The 15566-nt window shown below is 45.1% G+C and overlaps 1 protein-coding gene across 1 annotated transcript; it reads right to left on the bottom strand.

Moving 5' to 3' along the window:
* Positions 1–4746: 4746 nt before the first annotated feature.
* LOC124681490 (proteasome subunit beta type-5-like) lies at positions 4747–8786 on the bottom strand. Its single transcript, XM_047216401.1, has 7 exons — positions 8610–8786; positions 8374–8503; positions 6350–6456; positions 6141–6275; positions 5959–6062; positions 5775–5875; positions 4747–5100 (listed from the first exon to the last, which is right to left on the bottom strand). The coding sequence occupies exons 1-7, from the start codon at positions 8730–8732 to the stop codon at positions 4973–4975; spliced, it is 828 nt and encodes a 275-aa protein (XP_047072357.1). The 5' UTR covers positions 8733–8786; the 3' UTR covers positions 4747–4972.
* Between the last annotated feature and the right edge of the window lie 6780 nt (positions 8787–15566).

The raw sequence follows: 15566 nt of genomic DNA, 5'->3' as shown, positions 1-15566 counted from the left end.
GAAACCAATACATTTTCTCGACTGCATAACATATTTAACATCAATACATTTCCACATATACTCTATCAGTATTTATTGCGATGTGTCTAGGCTATTTTGCAAAGGGATTTGAGATGGTGTCCTACATTTAGCAAGTTGAAGACTCTGGTCCTTAATGAGTGGTGTATACATGACGACAAAAGTGAGCTTGCTTGTCTCTTTTCGCACTCACCAGTTCTTGAGAAGCTCACTTTTGAATTTTCCAAGGTGCATAATATGTTCATAAATATATCTTCAGATGGATAGATAGTTTTATTGGCATATTTTTGTTTTACAATGTTAACTTATTATATCACTTCTATTTTTTATATGTAGAAACCATTATATGAGTTGAAAACAAAAGGAAGCTATGATACAGTAACATCTGAGCAGAAAACGTTTGAGCACCTTAAGATCGTAGAAATCAAGTGTCAAGAAGTCGGTAGAAGGGTTTTCAAGGTCTTGAGAGTGTTAAGTGCATGTGGCGTACCTCTCGCCAAAATCAGCATCCAAGGAAGCTTCTCACGATCTGAATGTAAGACAGTCTATGTGAACTCCATGTAATTAGTAATTACCGTTCAATAAATTCAGCAAGTCGTGCATGACCATGACGTCGATTTTTTGTTTCTATCGAGAATCGGTAACTCTGGCTTCTTAGCTAACCGTGTTTTTTTCACTGTTTTTTCACAGGTTTTAATTTTGCCTGCACAAGTTTCAGCTTCATAGAGAGTTGATCATTGGAAACATCCGAACACTCTTGAATTTTTCTTTCTATCGTTCAGAAGTATACGGATCAAATATAAAGCTAGCACTTGCAGAGATGGATATCCAGATATACACATTGCCAACGGACTTTCCTGTAGCGGATTTGATATTTTTATACCCATGTGATCTTAGTATTTGAATCCGATGCCTCAGAGATGCAATTCACATCTTTGTTTAATATAAGACATGCATGATTATCGACAAGTGAGATATGTTGTTATGTAAGATGCAACTTGTCACTAATTAATCATGTTGGCAATGTTAATTATCCATTTTGTGGCGACTTAATCAACTTAGCTATAACCTGGTCCACGAAGAAAAAGAAAAACTGGTCAGATTATCTCCGCTAGGGTGAGATTTGTTAACGCAGTTTAGCAAACTTGCCTAGTCTGCGGCGGTTAACTACGGGATTTCCTCATTGATACCACAACATCTGACCGCCCTAGGTGTCGGTACAAGCAACAAACTCCCTTGCACGACCTGATGTTCGATACCCCTTCACTTCTTTCGCTCCCCGCAATCTGCTGATGAGCTTCTGGTAATAAAAAAATGCCTGCAAATTTACCACACCTGCCACGCTATGTAGGACAGCGATACAAGCGGCGAGGCGATTGCTCGCATGTCCATCTAGTAACATGTACTGATGATAGAACACTGGACTGGTAAGAGAAGACGGGACTTCTCTGCCGTTGTAAATGCCCATTGTAGCTTTCTACAATGATGTTGTACAATCCACAACAGGTGCTGAGAGAAACGAAATAGACAGATTATACTGTGCATTCATCATTTTTCTCTCACTCTCCCAGAATAAGATTTGACTTCCGTTTTACCCGTGTAAATGTAGATGGGAGTGTGCATAATGTACGGAGTACGTAATTATGCTTGTACCAATATTGCCGACTTGCAACGCTATTTTGTACACGTACAGTAAAGTTTATATATCCCTCTCAGGATCAGTTTTCAGTTCGTTGTAGCGCCATGGTCATCCCAAGTAAAGGAGGAGGAGGAAACCCTGTCCGACTCTGCCTCGTCCGCGACGGCGTGATAAGCTAGGCATGGCGGAAGGTCGGGCTGCGATTGAGCGCCGAGCTCGGCGGAGATGGAGATGGAGACTGAGAGCATCGGACTGGCGGCGATGGTGATCTGCAGCAGCGGCAGCGACATCGAGGAAACCCCACGGCCGCTCCGCTGCCGCAGACGGAGAGGAGTGAGGGTTAAGTGTGAGGGCCTGAGGATGTATTTAATTACCAGTAAATATCTCTTTGCTCAATCTAAATAAAAAAGACAAGCAACTTTTGGTTGCATGTTCTCGACAAAAGAAGACGGCCACATCAGGCTTGCATAGCAAAGCTAACCTGCCACTCTTTCCATCGCTTTCATACGTACACTGCTATGTGAGGGGTGCCTAACATCTGCCTAAACTATCCCATTTTCAGCTTGCTTGAAAAAGTTTCAGCATAAAGAAAGCGTTTGGATCTTCACGCTTCTGGACATCCAAAAGGCCGGTGAGAAATGTATTCAAAAGGAAAACAAAACTGTATATATAAAGGCATAGCATAACATGTTGAACAGCTTCAAGAACAAGCGTTACATGCATGTCCTCCACACAGGCAGCCACAGCTGAACGCGGGCCTGACTACTGCTAATTCAATTCACAAACTCCCTATCGCTCTGACGGACAAGCACCGCCACCATTCTTGTTACGGTGAACAATCGCCACCGACTCAAACCGATTAAGGTATTTCTTCTCACAAGCTAGTTCCCCAGCAATTCATTCTTCTTGACCCTCCCTTGTTCCTTGAAGCAGCACCATGTCGGAAACAAATCGTGGGAAGAATGAGGCGACGACGGTCATCCTTCCGGCGCCGACCACAGTGCAGGTGGAGGACGGTCCCTTCACGGACGACCTCATAGTGGAGATCCTCTCCCGCCTCCCCGCCAAGTCTGTCCAGCGCTTCAAGTGCGTCTCCCCTTTCTGGCGCGACCTCATCGCCGATCCAGCTCACCGCAGGAAGCTTTCCCAGACCCTTGCCGGCTTCCTCTACGACACCTACGACAGCGTAAACTCCTGCTTCCGCGAGTTCCACTTTGCCACCATCTCCGCCAGCACGGGCGCGGCCCCGCTGGTCGACCCGTCCCTCCCATTCCTGCCACCCGACGAGTACCTGTACGTCTCCCACATCGACACCTGCAACGGCCTCCTCCTCTGCCTCGCGCACATGGCCCCTCCTCCTTCCACAGAAGACAATGTTATGCTTGAGTCCCATTACATCGTGTGCAATCCAGCAACCGCGAGGTGGGTTGACCTGCCCCCTCACCCCAATCCTGGTGTGTCAGCTCACATGATGACTCGTTTGACTTTTGATCCGACAATCTCATCTCATTTCCACGTTCTTCAGTTTGCAAAGACCGATCAGGAGCACTACATCACAGGAGTGAGCATATACTCATCCCGAACTAGAGCCTGGAATCATAAAAAAACCCGGTCCATTGAGAAATTTAACTTGTACTTTGCCACTACAAGTGTCTTCTTTCATGGTATGCTACATTTGCTTGCTTGGCCGTACCCCATGATCGTCCAAGCGGATGCCGTGCTGGTGGTAACAGTGGACATGGAGGGGCAGGTGTGGAAGACTATACGTATGCCATCAGGTGGTGTAAGTTTTGGTAAAATTGGATTGTCACAGGGGTGCTTGCACTATGCTACCACACCCCTTGTTGATGTTAACAAGAATAAGATCAAAAGGAGAATGGACGAGGAGGAGAGTACATCCTCAGCTACCACGATGGCAACAGTCTGGTACATGAAAGATTATGATAGTAAAGAATGGGTCTTGAAGCATACTGTCAGCAATGATGAGATGTGGAGCATAACTGCCGTGGATTACAAGGTGACCGCTATTCATCCAGACTGCGATACCATTTTTTTTTTGATTCACTTGATACTGATACATTAGCATCATACGATATGCAACGTCGGGAATTTCATCAGTTCATTCACCTTGAGAAGAACAAGTCATTATGCCAATTTCTGCCCTATGTACCTCTGTTCTCAGACTCATTTGCAGGCGCAGATGGTCAGTAGCTATATTTGCAACCCAAGATTTTGCTTCCTCCAGGAAGCAACAAAATTATGCTGCTCATTTCTGGATCTACTTGGAGTTATCTCATTCAGTTGGCTGGTGCTTACACTGCTGCTACCTTGACTTCTGGCTGGAGCAATGCATGGTTGCAACCTGAGAGATTAGCGTATTTTAATTTTTGAAGAAAATGATTTGTATTCTTCTTGTTTGTCTAGCTATTCTCCTGGATACAAATTAGTATCATGTGGCTAAATTGTTCTGAAATATGGTTTCTTGGCCATATATATTTAAGGATTGAATGTACTAAATCCTAAATTTAGTGAGCATAGTCTGTAAACTTCTGAATATTGAAAATCTCAGTCAGACTGTTATAATGTATATTTGATGTTAGTCCTCAGGATCGACGCAGGCCACTGAAAAAGTTCTTTTTAGCTATTCCTGATGTAGCTAATGAATAGTCTACTGCAGTTTAACTCCTGCAGCCAACTTAAGCTTACAACCATGCTCCAGCAATAGATCTGCAACTCCAACCCTTCTTCCTCAAAGAATTGGCTCTTTCCTAGGGTACATGAGATCGTTGGATGCAGAGTTTTGGCTTTAGGGGTGCATATGCTTCCTTTAATTAAAAACATTTTGAAATACCAAAACAATCTAAAAATTGTTGCGTTGACATCTTCACAACCTAGATGTGCAACAAGTCGTTAGAAACCGACTATTAGTGTGGCCTATGTAGAATGTAAAAAAAAATGTCTCGCGCCACCAACGGGTGTGTGCACCCGCTGCGCCAGTCAGCCACTGTGAAGAGCTATCTTTGCCATGACACATTTGCAATCAGGAAACCTGAGGCATAGACAATATATAGCAGCCACACACAATAGCATGGAGAAAAGAATTCAAATAAAACTTAAATGCAAACATCTATATCACCAGTCTACAATCACATTGTCATAACAGGTGCATAAAAGTTGTCCAGGAATATCAGCGGGTCTCAAAGGAGAACTCTAACGTCATGCAGACAAACAAGCCCGAGTTCATAAACAAGGTGCTTCCACAGTCCACAGGCCCTGGATACATGCGCCCAGCTCACATTTCGCAGCAGATCAAGTTCATGCAGCAGGGACCTCGGCCATTTGCTGTTCGACAAAAGCTTCCTGAACTGGGTTGTACTGGTAGTGCAGCTCCCCGACATCATCTCCCGAGAGCTTCTTCCATCCATCAGGGCCAACGTAGTAGACTAAAATCGAAATAAACTGCTGATGTCAGCCACAATACATACACTAAGGTGGGATCAGATGATAAAGAGGAATTTCATGTTTCAACTTTACTTTCATAAAAAGTTCTATGAAGCACATAAGTCACGTAGTTTTGATTGATCAGGACCCACAAGCACCTAAACCCAAAACCGAAAGAAAGCAAAATCTCTACCTTGAGTAGGACCATAGGGATCTTATGTTTGTGGCGAAAGATTAAGTGGCCATGTCCTACAAGCCTATCACCGGGGCTTCAGCATTACTTGTTCAGTATTCCCTCCGTTTGGAAAAAAAAGTGACTCAAATTTTTCTATGTGCCACTAGATCCCTATCTGCACATTGAAATGCGTCCAGCTACATCCCTATCTAGGCAAATCTGAGTCACTTATTTTGGAATGGAGGTAGTACTTGATTAGATCATGGATGCAGCATAACCATATCAAAGATGCTAACATGACCAAGGCTTCATGCTGTACAACTGAATTGACAACAGCACGCACAGATTATAGAGTTGAAGAACGTTAAATGTTATTAAGTTGCTGTTATTGCTAAAGGAATAAAAAATGATTGGTCTTGTATGAGACTAGCCTGCATAAGTAGACAGTAATGCAGGAAAGTCTAAACCAGATAGAAATAGACTCAGAAAGAGAATGCATACCACTAACGCAGCCACCACTTGCACCGTCACGGTGTGTTGCATGATAGATAGCCCGCCGAGCTAACTCAGCAGCTTCCTCAATTGGCATGTTGAATTTGTAACTGAAAGGTAAAGCACAAACATAAGGGCATGCAACTTCAAGTTAACATGAGCAGCAACAAAGCAGAGGTATAAAAAAACCTACCCCTCATCCAAGATACCATAAGCATATAGAGAACCAGACCCAACAGAGAACCGGGTTCCCTTGAGCCTTGCACCCTCACTATCAACATAGTACAAGCCCGGACCCTAGATCAAGAGAGAAATTGTTAAGCATAGACCTACCATACAGCTTAAGGAAACTAAATTTGTGTAAGGACTACTCACTGTTTCATCAAATCCAGCAATCATTGTACCGATTGAAAGACCCATCCCGCGATATGAATAAAGGATATTGGCCAATGTCTTTGAAGAACCAGCAATAGAGATCCTTCGCTTGTTCGCGAGCTCATGGAGCCGGCACTGAAAAAAGAACCTCTTGTTAGTCCTACTATGCAAAGATGAGATGCAAGTAGAGAAGCGGGTGATATTTTTACCTTGACACCCAAGTTTCTATGCCAAAATTGGCAATCAGCAGCCCCTCCAGCCATTGTCCCCAGCATGTAGGGATTGATCTCGATGATTTTCCTCACAGTTTGTGAAGCTGCAGAAAAAGAGACATGCGGTCATGTAAAACAGAAATACACCCTGCTAAGTGAGAATCCTTGCATCAAGCAAACGCCTCCCACAACAAATAATCTTTCGGAAAGTTTTTCAATGGTAACAAACATGCAAGAGAAAGTTTAATTAGGATCAGGGCTTGCACAGAAATAGAGATTTTAGGATACTTGCTTGGATGTCTATGACTTGTATACTAACTTATATATACTAAAATCCCAAAGCATTCTATTGTCCTTCTCCAAACCGCAGAGGGAGCAAATCATTGTGCACAACAAACATTGGACCTTCAATTAGCAGACTTGTATCCAACTGTATGTATCATCAAAAAGTGTTAGTGTATCATCAAATACTGATCAGCACTCTATCAACACTAGTTCCACTAAAGAGTATAACTCCTTTAGTTCCTACAGAGAACTAGCATCAAAGGGTACATTTGGTTCCCCAGCAAAAACAGTTATAGCCTCGCTCGGCTAGGGTAGGCGTTTGGTACCCAAATAAAAACTAGCTTTTGACAGCCAGCTAGCTTCGTCGGGCCAGGATAGCCTCGCTCAGCTGGGAGAGCCGATTCGACTCGCCCTCGACGGCAAAATCACATCGAGGAAAAAATCTTGGCGCCAAGTACCGAACCCGCCGGGATGAGGATTCAGTCCGCAACAAATCGCTCCTTTTTCGCTACCCACTTCGACCCCTTCCTCCACTTCCCAATTTTTTCTCAACGATTTCCGAAGCCCTCTATAAATCCACAAGATTTGTGGAGTACTGCAAGAGTCCCCTTCCAAGAGTGCCACGGGAGACGAGATCCACAGCTGATTATTGTGAGAAATCTCAGATCTTGCTGATTTTGTGAAGACTCGCCTCACTGCTCTTCCTCCTTCTGCAGGTATGTATGCACTTCGGTCTCTCTCTCTCATGTATGCGTGTGTTGATTCACTTCCTGTATGGGCATCCTCTCTACCTTTGTCTGTTGATTTTGTACTAGTACGTATGGATCGACTTGATCCATGGCATTTGTGTGTTCAGCTAGCTCATCCCCTTTTTCCTGTATTCCAGTCTAGATGTTAAAGCATTAGGATAACTAGCGGACCTTTTTTTATGTGTAATCTATAGCTAGCTCCGCCTCTGTTTTTTCTGTGAATTTGCAGTCTAGCACATCAGCGTCTATAGATGAACTGCCATGCTACAGGGACATGGCAGGCAACAACGTGGTGTGGCACCCCCAAGCTGTTGATGAACTGCTATGCTACTACAAAGAGAAGATTATGTCTGAGGGGAAACAATTTGTTTTCAAGGAGACACATCACCAAGAGTGTGCAACACAAATCAATGAAAAGTTTCACACAACATTCACACAGGGGCAAGTTTATCACAAGTTTCACAAGCTGAAAGCGCAGTGGAAGATTATATTAGAGGCAAAAAAACTTGAGTGGTGCTAACTTTGATGATGTCAACAAGATGATATTATATGATGAGACTGAGGTTGTGCGGATGAAGAATGTGAGCACTATATCCCCAAATTCAATCAGTACCTTTGCATTCGTTACGTAATCCAAATGGATAAACCACAGCCAAGCACAACTGTCGTGAGGTAGTGTGTTAGGAAGTTTGCGTTTCTTTGTTCTACACTAGAATAACCTATAAGGAAAACTTCTTCACCTCCTCCTACTCAGGTTGTTTTGAGATTTTTTTAAAATAGGAATCACTAAGACCTAGAGCACTGGACACATGAGTAAGCAAAAAACACCAGCAGTATCAATCAATAATCACAAACGTTAGCTCCTGATGGATTGACACATGAATCAAATTCTGCGTGGAGATCTAAAAAAATTCCGACCCTAAATCAGGCATCCAAACCCTAGCAAGCAGCGAAACGCGAGCGCAAGGAAGAGAAGAGAAGACTCACATATGTAGCCGCCCATGCTGGCACGGGAGTCGGCGGCGACGATGACGCCCTTGTCGAAGATGAAGGCGAGCGTGGTGGTTCCCTTCTTGTGGTTGAGCATCTCCTTGGTGGCCTTCTGGAACCCATCGAACTGTCACCGGAACACACACGAGCGCACAGATCTATCAGAGGCTGGAATCGGGCAGATCGATCGCGGTAAAAGGGGATCGAGTGGGGGATTGGGGTGGCTCACTCACGTCGTTGCAGGTGGCGACCTCGGGGAACTCGAGGGAGGGCAGGTTGTCGGTGGAGAGGATCCCGCTGAACTCGTTGCCGGCGGCGGCGAAGTGGTTGTCGAGGGCGGAGGTGTCCAGTCTCATCTTGTAGACGGCGTGGAGCAGCGGCGGAGGCGACGAACGGGGAGTGAGTCCTTTTCTTCTCGGGTTTCTCTGTTTCTTTCTTGCGGGCGGGTTAAGAAGAGAAGAGGCCTTGCTGCCTGGGCTAGGACCCGGTTTATAAATGGGTTGGGCCCGTGTTGGACTTCGACTCGGACAGTCTTGTGTAAGAGGAAACTTGCCTTAACTTTTTCGATAAAAGGAATAATATTAATATCGATAGATATCAATTACACTTAGTCTCTACAACAACGCAATACTCTAATAGTAATACGAATACACACAGCTAAAAAAAGGAAAAAAAACTAATAAACAAATTCCCGATACGGAAATTCAGTCTTAGCAACAACAACACAATCACCACCAAGACACCACCTAAAATTCAGGCTCTTCACCAGCGACGCTCTAACAAGGAAACAGTATACAAGCGTCGTCGTCACCCGATCAAAAGATCTTAGGTTTTCACCCTGGAGATAGTCCTCCCTCTCAAAATAATGTCTTCCACAAAATCATTGTCAGCCACAACCAATTAAGTGACCTTGGATTTTCACCCTAAAAGGTAAGACTCTGAACTTCACCTGTGATGCTACCCCCACTTGCATACTGTTGTTACAAGACCCAGAAAACCAAAAAAATCCCTCAACAACACCACAACTCAATCATCCACCATGGATTAGAATGTCATCTGCTGACAACACAGAATAGAGCTTCGCGTCGCTCCCTCTGGAACCAAACGGATGGAATAAAAGTATGGGTGCGCACAACCAAATACCTCCCAAACCAGCAAACTCCAGGCACGAGCACTATTATATTTGCCAACGGAGCCTTTCGAAACTCAACATCCAGCCAAATCTCATTGATACGAGCTTTCCTCATTGATACCACAACATCTAACTGCCCTAGGTGTCGGAACAAGCAACAAGCTCCCTTGCGCGACGTGATGTTCCAAGGATACCCCTTCACTTCTTTCGCTCCTCCTTGAGCTCCCCACAATCTGCTGATGAGATTGCCCCTGTAGCACGTACGGGCCATGATGAATCCGATGATGATGGAGGTGATGACGCCAAAAATTAAGAGTTCGAGGGAGCTACTCAGCGACGCCGTGATCGGGAGTCATTTTATGGGGTTTGAGCGTGAGTCTCATCTACTACTTGTACCTTATTGGTGTTTCGATACCGAAGGAAGAGAAGTGAGTAGAGTCTACTAGGGATACTTGTTCTTTCGTCGGGGTTCTGGGGTTCACCGTATGAACAAGCCTTACTACTTTATTCCATCCTTATTGGTTTGTGCTATCATTTGTTATTTTCATTCAAACCATTTGCTTTAAGTCGTGTGTGTTGGACAAGTTTGTATTAAATCTATGTGATAATTGGATTTCTATCTATGTTGTGTTATGCTCGCTATATCCTTATGTTTAGATATCCATGCTTATGACTTGTTTATGCCATGCTTGTTTCCTAAAGATATTGGGGGAGCTTCTCATATTCTATTTTGGTGCACTTTTTGTTTAAAAGGCAAATTCAACCAAGTGCATACATTATGGGGAGCTTACTTAATATATTACAAGGAAACAAGGTCTCTAAGCCTACTATAGTATCTTTTGAAACTCTAACTCGGTTTTCATCGTTAACAAAAAAAGGGAGATTTGAAGGGTATTTTACCCATATCCATTATTTTTTGCTAATGATGACATCATAGCTATTGTGTGAACTGATGTTACCTCTAAGTGATCATACATGTTTTAGATACATGGTTAGATACCCCCCATCGCTGTTCGAGAGAAGTGTGTTGCTGTCAAAAACCCACCGGCGAGCAGCGACGGGCAACACCGTAGAGCCGGGAGGCTCCCAGGACTGCTGGTGGATCCTGGTCCCTCGGGCAACGGCCCGCAATGCTCCGGCACACGTCCTGGCGGTTGCGAGGGCGTGCCACCTGACCTATACCTGGCCAGGAAGGTGATGGTTTGCTTCGTTTAGTTTTCTGCATGGTAAACACGTAAACATTAAATACGAGCCCCGATCGGCTCTTAAGTTGTTCTGTGGATCGGCTCAAAGAGCCGATTACCCCATGGTTCTTGTTAGATTTACAATGACACGGGGATCATGCTTTATCAAAATCAAGCTAAGCTAATCTACGATAGTCTAGGGTTCTCACTGCATAACCGGAACATCCTACGCGTAATTGAGCCTAGCAGATACGTAAGATGATGGAAAACCAGCCCTAACGAGGCCTAAAAACCAACATGAAGTTGATCCCCGGAACAATCCCTTTAGGGCTTAATAAACCACACCTTACGCACTACCGGATCGTTCAACCCGTTTGTAAGGCCTAACCATGCAGATATCAAACTAATCCTTGTAGAACAAGGAACGACTATAACAGATCGGATCTACTAAACAAAGATTAAGCAAGATGCCGCCCTTACACCTAAGATAGGTATAAGGGCAGCTAGATATAAAGGGACAACGTAGCTAAGCAAGCATAACATAAACACATCGACGCAAGCCCCAAAATATCTAAGATAAGGGTGTTGCTCGCCATCAAAAAGGCTTCAGCACGAGCAACACCAAGAACGAATAAACTGATATTGCCTAGATCGTAAGATGCGATCTAGGCAGCATGTTGCTTACCCGGGAAAAACCCTCGAAACAAGGGGTGGCGATGCGCCTAGATTGGTTTGTTGTGAACGTGATCGTCCTCCTTTCTCAATAACCCTAGATACATATTTATAGTCCGTAGACTTTCTAACTTGGGAATAAACCCAACCGTGTACGAGCTAAACTCTATCTCTTAATTCTAACCGACACGTAACCTACTATAATTTACAGATACACGGGCAATCTAGCCCAAACTTCTTATACAAAGCCGGTTCAGGAATATTTTCCGTGCATATCTTCTAAGCCCATTTAATCACGGCCCAACTCTAGACTTGGTTAAATTCTTGTGATAACACATGCCCCCTGGTTTTGGCAATGATAATTTCAAAACCACTCTGTTTTTTTATTTTTTCGTAGGGTCACGTCGTGGCAGAGCAGAACCGTCGCAGTATCCTTCATCATGATACCTTGCCTTCTCAACTTCTCTGCACGATTTGACAGTTTTGGCACCATGTCCTCGGAAACCGCTGTAAATTAAATCTCCACTATATCCCCTTTATTTAACCGCGCCGAGCAGTTCGCCTCTTCATCCTCTTGCTCCGTACTAGCCGTCGGCAAAAAACCCCCTTCCTCTGTAGCCATGTCTTCCTCCTCCTCTGCTTCATCGGCTCTCTCCTTCCAATCCTCTTCCTCGAGTGAGCCGATTCCAGAGTACGACCAGATGGAGGCGTACAATAGGCGCGCTCCCGAGCATTGGGATGAGCGGGAGTGGGACTTCGACTTCGTGCCAGATGGCCCACCCCTGGCCCTTGTCGGGTCAGATGGTGATTTGCCCCTGACCGACGGGGAGGACGACCTCCGGTTCCTCGTCGACGGGGAACTGGAGGCGGAGAGTGAGGATGACCTCTTCTCCTGGTGTAACTTCACCTCCTCCAACGAAGAGGAAGAAGAGGAGGACGACACCTCCTCCGACGAAGAGGAGGAAGACGAGGACGACACCTCCTCCGACGAGCCGCCAGCGAAGCGCTTCCGCGCCTGGGCCTGGTCAGATGACGATGAAGACGACGATGATGAGGAGGAAGAAGCCCCTGTTGAGGGCTACGGCAGCAGCGACGAGGAGCTCGCCAGCAGCAGCACCGACGGCGGCTACACCGGCGACGACGAGGACAGCGACGGCCCTTAGAGTAGGGACTACTAGCATAGGACTAGTAGTAGCAATCTGTTCTCCTTTTGTCCCTCCTTTCCTGAGCAATCGGCTCCTCTTTGTAAGAAATCCCCTTTTAAATCAATGAAGAAGGATTCCATGCTTAATTCTTCCGATTATCAAAATAAATCATTGCTCAAAAAGCCGATGGCAATACATCGGTCTTTACCCAAAACGCCAACAAGGCCAGTCCCAAAATCGAATGGTGACCTGATACTTGCTTATGACAGTTGTTCCTCTATAGTCAATGGCTCTGCATCGGCTTTTCAGTTCTAAAGTCGATGTCAGTGCATCAGCTATGCTTTTGTTTAGATTTTTTTTTACTGGCCGATTCATGCATCGGCCCCCACATTTTACTGTCCATCATCCCACATACTCGGGAAATATTTCTTGAGATGCTGACCATTGACGACCATCGGGAACTTCGCACCACTCAGCTCCTCGAGCATGTATGCATTGCCCTTTAGGACTTGGTCAACCCTGTACGGCCCATGCCAATTTGGAGACCATTTACCATACGCCTTGTCCTTAGTCCCCAACGGCAATACAGCTTCCCATACCAGATCACCAACGTGGAACTCCTTTGGCTTCACCTTCTTATTATTGCACGAGCCACCTTGGCCTTGTTCTCCTTAATTTTCTCAAGTGACCAAAGTCTAAGTTCCGTCAGATCCTCAACGCTATCACTCATCAGGGCTGCATATTCTTCAGTTGTTAAGTCATTCTGAAACGTGACACGTCTCGACCCGGCCATGATCTCCCAGGGTAACACGGCTTCTTGTCCGTAGACCAGATGGTATGGCGAAGTTTTTACCGCTCCATGACATGACATGCGATAAGCCCACAAAGCTTCCGATAATACCTCGTGCCAACGTCTAGGATACTCGTCGATTTTCCTCTTAATCAGCTTGATAAGGCTCTTGTTGGACGCTTCAGCCTGCCCATTTGCTTGAGCATAGTATGGAGACGATCGGATCAGCTTAATTCCCATGCCTTCGCAGAACTCTCTAAACTCGCGAGAGATGAAGACCGAACCTCCGTCGGTCGTGATAGTCTGGGGAACCCCGAATCTATTAATGACATGCTCCTTCACAAAATTGATGACATCTTTCGATGCCACTGACTTCATAGGGACAGCCTCCACCCATTTAGTAAAATAATCTGTAATGGCCAAAATCCACTCATGGCCTTTGCTCGATGGAGGATGAATTTTGCCGATCATATCCATGCCCCATCCTCGAAATGGCCAAGGCTTGATGATAGAGTTCATTGCTGACGCAGGTACCATCTGAATGCTCCCAAACTTCTGACAGGCTTGACACCCTTTATAGTAATTAAAACAGTCCTCAAGCATGGTGGGCCAATAAAACCCTGATCGCCTGATGATACGTCTCCGACGTATCGATAATTTCTTATGTTCTATGCCATATTATTGATGATACCTACATGTTTTATGCACACTTTATGTCATCTTCGTGCATTTTCTGGAACTAACCTATTAACAAGATGCCGAAGTGCCAGTTCCTGTTTTCTGCTGTTTTTGGTTTCAGAAATCCTAGTAACGAAATATTCTCGGAATTGGACGAAACAAAGACCCATGGGCCTATTTCGGCACAAACCTTCCAGGCCCCCTCCGAGGCTGCCCTTCCGCCTATTTAAAGCCTCCGTCGCGAAAACCCTGAGACAAAAAACCACGATACGGAAAACCTTCCAGAGCCGCCGCCATCGCGAAGCCAAGATCTGGGGGACAGGAGTCTCTGTTCCGGCACCCTGCCGGAGCGGGGAAGTGCCCCCGGAAGGCTTCTCCATCGACACCGCTGCCATCTCCACCGCCATCTTCATCACCGCTGCTGCTCCCATGAGGAGGGAGTAGTTCTCCATCGAGGCTCGGGGCTGTACCGGTAGCTATGTGGTTCATCTCTCTCCTATGTGCTTCAATACAATAATCTCATGAGCTGCCTTACATAATTGAGATTCATATGATGATGCTTGTAATCTAGATGTCATTGTGCTAGTCAAGTGAGTTTTACTTATGTGATCTCCGGAGACTCCTTGTCCCACGTGTGTAAAGGTGACGAGTGTGTGCACCGTGTGGGTCTCTTAGGCTATATTTCACGGAATACTTACTCACTGTTATGAATGGCGTAGTGAAGTGCTTATTTATATCTCTTTATGATTGAAATGTGTTTTGTATCACAATTTATCTATGTGCTACTCTAGTGATGTGTTATTAAAGTAGTTTATTCCTCCCGCACGGTGTAATGGTGACGGTGTGTGCATCCGTGTTAGTACTTGGCGTATGCTATGATCACGATCTCTTGTAGATTGTGAAGTTAACTATTGCTATGATAGTATTGATATGATCTATTCCTCCTACGTGGCGTGAAGGTGACGAGTGTGCATGCTATGTTAGTACTTGGTTTAGTCGTGTTGATCTTTCTTGCACTCTAAGGTTATTTAAATATGAACATTGAATTGTGGAGCTTGTTAACTCCGGCATTGAGGGTTCGTGTAATCCTACGCAATGTGTTCATCATCCAACAAGAGTGTAGAGTATGCATTTATCTATTCTGTTATGTGATCAATGTTGAGAGTGTCCACTAGTGAAAGTCTAATCCCTAGGCCTTGTTCCTAAATATCGCTATCGCTGCTTGTTTACTCGTTTCATTGCGTTACTACTCGCTGCGTTACTACTGCTGCGTTACTACCGCTTGTTTATCGTCCTGGGCAAAGCACTTTTCTGGTGCCGTTGCTACTACTTATTCATACCACCTGTATTTCACTATCGGTTCGCCGAACTAGTGCACCTATTAGGTGTGTTGGGGACACAAGAGACTTCTTGCTTTGTGGTTGCAGGGTTGCATGAGAGGGATATCTTTGACCTCTTCCTCCCCGAGATCGATAAACCTTGGGTAATCCACTTAAGGGAAACTTGCTCGCTGTTCTACAAACCTCTGCTCTTGGAGGCCCAACACTGTCTACAAGAATAGAAGCTCCCGTAGACATCAAGCACTTTTC

This window comes from Lolium rigidum, unplaced genomic scaffold (genome assembly GCF_022539505.1).
Source record: "Lolium rigidum isolate FL_2022 unplaced genomic scaffold, APGP_CSIRO_Lrig_0.1 contig_45265_1, whole genome shotgun sequence".
Classification (NCBI taxonomy): domain Eukaryota; kingdom Viridiplantae; phylum Streptophyta; class Magnoliopsida; order Poales; family Poaceae; genus Lolium; species Lolium rigidum.
This window is presented reverse-complemented; position numbering and strand designations above follow the sequence as displayed.